This window comes from Dromiciops gliroides, chromosome X (genome assembly GCF_019393635.1).
Source record: "Dromiciops gliroides isolate mDroGli1 chromosome X, mDroGli1.pri, whole genome shotgun sequence".
Lineage (NCBI taxonomy): Eukaryota > Metazoa > Chordata > Mammalia > Microbiotheria > Microbiotheriidae > Dromiciops > Dromiciops gliroides.
In genome coordinates, this window is record NC_057867.1 from 7,051,730 (window position 1) to 7,059,771 (window position 8,042).

General features: G+C 50.8%; 1 protein-coding gene across 1 annotated transcript; it reads right to left on the reverse strand.

Moving 5' to 3' along the window:
• Positions 1-6,506: 6,506 nt before the first annotated feature.
• LOC122733542 (DDB1- and CUL4-associated factor 7-like) lies at positions 6,507-7,685 on the reverse strand. The gene is made up of 2 exons (XM_043974003.1): positions 7,360-7,685; positions 6,507-7,215 (listed from the first exon to the last, which is right to left on the reverse strand). Exons 1-2 carry the CDS (start codon positions 7,683-7,685, stop codon positions 6,507-6,509), a joined length of 1,035 nt encoding a protein of 344 aa, XP_043829938.1.
• Between the last annotated feature and the right edge of the window lie 357 nt (positions 7,686-8,042).

An 8,042-nucleotide genomic window follows, 5' to 3' on the forward strand; every position in this document is an offset into this window, starting at 1 on the left:
ATGTAGCGGGCATACACATACTGGTAAGTGTAAAGTGTCTGAGGCTGGATTTGAACTCAGGTCCTCCTGAATCCAGGGCTGGTGCTTTATCCACTGCAGCGCCACCTAGCTGCCCCCGCTATTCACTTATTCATTTGTGTCTAACTCTTTGTGACCCTGTATGGAATTTTTTGGCAAAGATACTGGAAGGATTTGCCATTTCCTTCTCCAGTGGAAAAACAGAGGTGATGTGACTTGCCCAGAGTCACAGAGCTAGTGAGTGAGACCAGATTTGAACTCAGGTCTTTATGACTCCAGGCCCAGAACTCTATCCACTGAGCCACCTAGCTACCTTTGGGATATCCCCTAATGCCATCTAAAATGACCTATGATTTTCTGATTCATTTCAGAATGCAGCTAGCGTTATCATGGATCAAGTTTTGGGAAAATAGATTTTTGAGATGATTAAATGGTCATTAGAAATAGTAACATTGGGGCAGCTAGGTGATGCAGTAGATAAAGCACCAGCCCTGGATTCAGGAGGACCTGGGTTCAAATCCAGCTTCAGGAACTTGACATTTACTAGCTGTGTGACCCTCATTGCCCCACAAAAAAATTTTTAAAACACTGGCATTGATTTGGGAGTATGAGCAATCATTTGCACAGGTCTTGTCCCCAGAAAGATTTTTTCCCCCTATAAAAGTTTCCTCTACCCTGATCCCTTGACTCTCTTACCCTGGCCCTTATGGGCTATCAGGAGTTATAGAAGGAGGCTCCCAAGCTTTTAAGTGCCTCCTTCCCTCTTCTCCCAAGCCTTATGGGACATTATAGGTAAGAGTGGCCCAGGCTGAGAAGGCGACTAGGTTGTGATCTGCATTGCTTGAGGGAATGAGCCCATACCTGGCTCAGACCATGGCTACATACAGTCATGAAGGATGAAAGGGATAGGCCTGCCCCCCCTCTCCCTCTCCCCCTCCCTCCCTTCCCCCTTCTCTCTCTGTCTCTCTCTTCCCCCCATCTCTCCCCTCCCTCTCTCTCCCCTCCCTCCCTCTCTTTCTCTCTCTCTCTCCCTCTCCCTCCCTCCCCCCTACCCCCTCTCATTTTCTCTTTCTAACTCGAGCCTGCTACAGTCAGTGTCAGATCTGGGCTGGAAGAGGCAAGTGAGATTGGAGCAAAAGCATTGGTCTAAGTCCCAAAGCCAAAGAAAGCAGTGTGGTCAATTTCCATCTTTTGGGAGCCTGAGAACAGGCTTCCACAGGGAAGCACCCCAGCTCTGGAGAGGATCTTTGTCCTGTGGAGAAGCATTCTGATGAAACACCTGTTCTTGGGGCCAGCGGTGGTGACTGTTGGTAGGCTGGCACTGCCCCTCTCCTGACAGCCCCTGCTCAAGGGCCCACGCCAAGAAGCAAATACTGCCTTGCTAGACGAAGAGAGCAAAAAAGCCCAATGGCCCTTGTGTGCTTCTCTGAGGCTTTCTGATTATTTTGGTAATCTTTTTTTTTTTAAGCGGGACAATGAGGGTTAAGTGACTTGCCCAGGGTCACACAGCTAGTAAGTGTCAAGTGTCTGAGGCTGGATTTGAACTCAGGTACTCCTGCATCCAGGGCCGGTGCTCTATCCACTGTGCCACCTAGCTGCCCCTCTGATTATTTTAGCATCTCTAATAAACAGGCCTGGATTGGCATTTTTGCTTCTCCAAGAAGCCCATTATATACTCCCGTTTGGCAACATTAACTGCAGCTCAGAGCTTAAGGTAGTGCCTTCTACTTCCCTGTCCAACCCAGAGCTGGGTGCTGACCGGGAGAAGCTCCATTGACTTCTGGGCCTCTCTTGTCATACTTCATTTTAATCCTTGCATCTTCCTGGTAATTTTCCCTTCCAGTCCCCATTACCTCGAGGTCGTGTAATGTATTATCCAATCTGTTTCACTTAAGTGACCCCAAACTCGGCATCTATTCCCATTATGTGCCAGGCGCAGAAAAGGCTGATGGGAGAACTCTGCCCGCAATACTCCCAGCTGCTCTCGAGGATTAAGCCTAGGTTGATGAGCCAAAGCTTTGCTGCTTCCTATGATCTGCTGGCCATCAATATGGGCCCAATGTCACTTGGCTTTCTTGTCATTTCAATTAACCTTGTCATCTTATTGGAGGCAGGGAGGCAACAGGCTATGATATTGAAGGGACCTTGTCTATATAATTATTATTATTATCATTTTTATAGTTTGCTCTCAAGAGAGCTTTATTTCGCAGAGAAAGATACAGTGTTTTCGACTCCTTATTTCTAGATCTGTAGATCTGTGGGTCATGAGGGAAGGCTAAGTAGAGGAAACTTTTGTGCCATATCTGGACATGCCACAAGTGAGCTAATGTGCTTTGGAAACGCATTCTAGGAATTTTGTTGATTATTCTTAAGTCTCCTAGATGCCTTCCAACTGGAAAATTCTGTGTTCCTCAGTGTTCAATGTATAGGAATTAGTTAACTTGTCAATGATAGGGAATCTCATACCTCCATCCAATCTCGGAGCCCAAAGACTTCCAAATCTCAGCTCTCAGATATAGGAAGACCCTCCCAAAGGGAATCTTGGCTGTTTGAGCTGAGGGATGGTGGGTATCTCTTCTGCCCCTTCCTCAACCACAAAGCCAGATAGAAGCTTGCCACTTAACACTTACTAGCTGTGTGACCCTGGGCAAGTCACTTAACCCCAATTGCCTCACTAAAAAAAAAAAGAATTGCTGATTCAAATGAGGCACATGGAGAGGTTTTGTTTCCTCATATGGGTAATGGGGATAATAATTACCTATGAGCTGAACCTCATTCGGTAGGTGAGATCCAAATGAGATAACAATGTATGTGAAGCACTTGGTAATGTGAACCAGGCAGAAGCGACCTCTGACCTGTGAATGGCTGAAGCTGAACAGAGCAGGCTAGAGCCAGGAGAGTCAGGAATCAGAGAAGTTTCACTTTCAAAGTGACTTGTGAGCCAGGCCACATGTGCCAGGGCCCTGACTCTAGCGGGGAGGCCTGAAGCTGCGTGGGGAGATCTTCATACTTCTACTAGTGCCCATGCAGTGAGCCGTGGCTCTGACAATGAGGGATAAAGGCAACAATGGGACAAGTTTAATTCATTGCCAGACTTTCTTAGTTTGTCTAGTGCTTGTCCAGCTCAGAGAACACCTGGTGAACTCTGTGACTAGCCCAGAGGGTGAGGTCATCTGGAGGGTGCTACACAGGATTGTGCCAAGCTCGCCAAGCTCTGGAAAACGGGGGGGGGGGCTCCTAATATCCTGGCAGTGACCTGCAATGTGCTTTCCAAATGTCACTTAGTACTGCTACATTTGTGATGGATGTGCTGTGTCATGGAGGGTGGGCACGGCAACAATTTGGCTTCTTACAATGTTCCTGTCTCCACACCTCTCTATTTCCCAAGGATTCTGCCTCTCTTTTTAGGTGGTTTTGAATTTAATTTTTTTAAAACTTCGCGTTCCAAATTCTCTTCCTCCCTCCCTCCCCACCCCCCTACTCTGCCTCTTGCATCCCTCTTGGTCCTTAGTCTCTGAGTGTCCCTGATTGGCTGAAAGCAGAGGCCGCCTCCCCACAGGGATCAGCAGCCTTAGGCAAAGGGATGCCTTGCTTGGCCTTGCCCTGGGCTGCACTCATCCTTACGGTTAGCCTGTCTTTGTGTGATTTACCTTCCAGAGGGTCTTCTGACATGCAACCTTAGAGCCCAGGGCTGAAGCTCTGGACACTCTGGGCCACACCTGCCCATGGCCAGGGGGCTGGTTATACCCTCCCTCAGGGATTTCCTAGGTGCGGCTCAGGCTAAGTGACTGAAACCTGCTCAGCCTCTTTGTAGTAATGGCAGTCAGCAGTGTTCTCATATTTACTTTCCACCCCTACCTGTGCTCACCTCATTGCCTCACCTCCTACCCCTGCCTGTGCTCATCTCATTGCACCCTCACCTCCTACCCCTGCCTGTGCTCATCTCATTGCACCCTCACTTCCTACCCCTACCTGTGCTCACCCCATCCCATCCTCACCTCCCACCCCTACCTGTACTCTTATTTATTTATTTATTCATTCATTCATTCATTCATTCATTCATTCATTCATTCATTCATTTATTTATTTATTTATTTATTTATTTTGCGGGGCAATGAGGATTAAGTGACTTGCCCAGGGTCACACAGCTAGTAAGTGTCAAGTGTCTGATGCCAGATTTGAACTCAGGTCCTCCTGAATCCAGGGCCAGTGCTTTATCTACTGCCTTACCCAGCTGCTCCCCTACCTGTACTCTTACCTTCATCCCCACCTCCCACCCCATTCCACCCTCACCTCCCACCCCTACCTGTACTCTTATTTATTTATTTTGTTTTTGCGGGGCAATGAGGGTTAAGTGACTTGCCCAGGGTCACACAGCTAGTAAGTGTCAAGTGTCTGATGCCAGATTTGAACTCAGGTCCTCCTGAATCCAGGGCCAGTGCTTTATCTGCTGCCCTACCCAGTTGCCCCCTACTTGTACTCTTACCTTCATCCCCACCTCCCACCCCATTCCACCCTTACCTCCCATCCCTACCTGTACTCAGCCCACCCTATCCCCACCTCCCACCCCATTCTGCCCTTACCTCCCACCCTTACCTGTACTATCTTTTTTTTTTTTTGGTGGGGCAATGAGGGTTAAATGACTTGCCCAGGGTCACACAGCTAGTGTCATGTGTTTGAGGTCAGATTTGAACTCAGTTCCAGATTTGAACTGAGGTCCTCCTGAATCCAGGACCAGTGCTTTATCTACTGTGCCACTTAGCTGCCCCCTACCTGTACTCTTACGTCCATCCCCACCTCCTACCCCATTCCACCCTTAACTCCCACCCCATTCTGCCCTTACCTCCTACCCCTACCTGTGCTTACCCTATCCCATCCTCACTTCTCACCCTATTCCACGCTCACCTCCCACCCCTGCCTGTACTCTTTTTGGGGTGGGGCAGGCAATGAGGGTTAAGTGACTTGCCCAAGGTACCACAGCTAGTAAGTGTCAAGTGTCTGAGGTCATATTTGAACTCAGGTTCATATTTGAACTCAGGTCCTCCTGAATCTAGGGCCAGTGCTTTATCCACTGTCCCACCTAGCTGCCCCCCTACCTGTACTCTTACCTCCATTCCCACCTCCCATCCCATTCCACCCTTACCTCCCACCCCTACCTGTACTCTGTTTCTTTCTTTTTTTTGTGGGGCAATGAGGGTTAAGTGACTTGCCCAGGGTCACACAGCTAGTAAGTATCAAGTGTCTGAGGGTGGATTTGAACTCAGGTCTTCCTGAATCCAGGGCCAGTGCTTTATCTACTGCGCCACCTAGCTGCCCCCAACCTGTACTCTTACTTCCATCCCCACCTCCTACCCCTCCCTGTGCTCACTCCATCCCATCTTCACCTCCTGCCCTTACTTGTACTCTCATCTCCACTTCCCACTCCTCCCTTTGTTCTCACCCTTACCTTCTACCCTTACCTGCACCCTCATAAGACCTTTATTTTCTTGGAAGTTTGCTCCCCTTCCAGCACTTGTCCCCATCTTGGGCTGTCTCATGGCTCCAGATGTCCTCTGAGGAGCTGGAAGGAGGTAGTCTTACTCCTCCAGTCCAAGCCGATATGATCTTTTTAAAAATTAGAATAGGGACAAGGGCTGGAATGGGATTTCATTACAAGGGAGGAAACTATTCCCTCCCCCTCCCTCCCCCTCCCTCCCCCCTTTCATAAATGAAAGTGAAATTCATTTTACTTGAACTGCCTGGGTTAAAAAGCAGCAACCTAAAATGCCTTGCTAAGGCAGGCCAGTCCTTTGCAAAGTTGACATTTGCTTTTGGAGCTAGGAAAGGAAGTGGATTTGCTGTCTGGAGCAGGGAGCACGCCCTGCAAATTAAAGGACAGCTTTAAAGCCTTCCCCTTCCCCCCACCTTTTAGCCACCACTAACACTCAAATCCTGGCTACTAATGCCCATTAATAGAACAACAGTTGACAAAGGATTGGCCAGATTTTGTTTAGTAAAATGACCCAGGGAGGTGAGGAAGCAGAGAAAGCAGTTTCAAGGTGGAAATCTGGGAGGAAGTAACTTCAAGTCAGAGGTTCCAGTGCTGGTGGATGCTCCTCTGACAGTCCTCATTTCCCAGGGTTTGGTTGGAAATGGGCTTGGCCTTTGCAGCATCTCAGGAATTTTCTGGCAAAAGTCTAAACGGTCATAAACAACATCTTGGCAATATTCTGGCAAAAGTCTTAACGGTTGTAACATCTTGGGAATTTTTAGGCAAAAGTCTTAACAGTTCTAACATCTTGGAAATTTTTTGACAAAAGTCTTAACAGTTCTAACATCTTGGGAATTTTTTGGCAAAAGTCTTACCATGTCAGGAATTTTCTGGAAAGGGCTGATGAACGAACTATAACTGATGAACTATAAGGAGGAACAGTCCCCTAACAACTTTTATTTTTTTCCTTTTTCTTGCTTCTTCTGGTGGGTGTCTGGCTGTCGCTTTGGGCTGGGCCTTAGACTCGGAGGAGTTCCAGGAAGTTTTTGTAGCAGATGGCTACCCAGTCGGTCTGGTTGGCAGCCCACTGGACGTTGTTGATCTCCCCGTCGGCGGTGTAGGAAAGGATGGGATCCACGGCAGCACCGTTCTCCTGCTGGATATCCCAGATGAGGGCCTGGCGGTCATCGGAAGCGGTGCAGATGTGGCCCGGGGTGTGGGGCGCCCAGGTGAGCCCGTTGACGTTGGCCCTGTGGCGGTTGAGACGGATCATGGGCACGCAAGGCCTGCGCTGGTCGAGGACGACCACTTCGGTAGAGTCCATGGCCAGGGTGGCCAGGCGGTTGCGGTCTTGCGTGTTCCAGGCCAGGCGTAGCAGCGGCATGCGCCGGGGCTCCCGATACAGCACGCTGTTGCGGTCGAGCCTGCGCAGGTCGAAGAGCCGCAGGGAGCCATCCCCACCCACCGAGGCGAACACGTCTCGGCTCTCTCCGAAGGCGATGTCGTAGACCTCCTTGTTGTGGGCGATGAACTGGGCCTGCCCGTGGCCCGACACGCGGCCCAGCACCTGGCGGGTCTCCAGGCTCCAGATGGTGCATGTGGTGTCGCTGCTCGACGTGCCCAGAATATGGGGGTCGATGGTGTTCCAGTCGAAGGAGGTGAGGGGGGAGCAGAAGCGCGAATTTTTGTTGTGGTTGAGCAGGCACTCGAGCTGGGGCTCCGAGTCAAGGGCGGCCGCCCCGACGGTAGAGGCCGCTGCAGTGGCCAGGATCCCGCGGCCGCGCCCTCGGAAGACGCTGGCCCCTAGCGCATGGGCCCCGAGGATGGAGCCTCGGGCCCTGCCCGCGGCCGAGACCACTTCGCTGGGGCTCTTTACGCGCCAGACCCGCAGGTAGTCGCCGCTAGTGGCCAGCAGGTCTGGATGGACGCCCTGAGGGTCAGGGATCCACATAACCTTGGTGACCGGGTAGGGGTGCCGCAGGGTGTAGCTGCACAGGAAATCCCCCCGGTCAGAGTCGAGGCTCACCAGCTGTACCTTGTTACCATACTCCTCCACGAAGCTTCCCAGTGCCAGGCGGAAGGGCTGGTCAGCCCGAACGCTCCAGTTCATGGCGTACACGGGCCATGGCGCCTCGTACCTATAGATCTTGCGGTATTGGTAACCCGACTGGCTCAACTGTTGATCCGGCCCAGCCATGTTTCGGTCAGATCACCCCCCTTCGCTCTCTGGAGCGTTGGCCTTGACTGCAAAGTTCAGACTGGCGACCGAGGTTGGCACCGCCCGAGGCGAGAGGAAGTCTGAGGATCTGGGTGGGGCAGAACGCTGAGAGGGTGCCGGAAGAGGGTTCAGGGGTCAACTGGTACTTCCCTTTCCGCCACCCAGGGAGTTACGATACTCAGGCTCACCCTAGCCTGCGTACCAACTTCAGACACTTTGCAGCTTGGTACCTGTGATAACACTAGTTTAAAAAAAACACAAATAAACAAAAAATACGTTCTTCAGTTCCCTCCTTTTACATAAGAGGGAACGGAGGTCCATAAAGTGGAGTGGGGT

Bases quoted from the DNA above. Each gene is read 5' to 3' on its own strand.
- LOC122733542 (XM_043974003.1), bottom strand. From the start codon at position 7,685: ATGGCTGGGCCGGATCAACAGTTGAGCCAGTCGGGTTACCAATACCGC. The intron at 7,216-7,359 runs GAGCCCCAGCGA...GGCGGCCGCCCT, and splicing joins CTGCGGGTCTGGCGCGTAAA to TGACTCGGAGCCCCAGCTCG.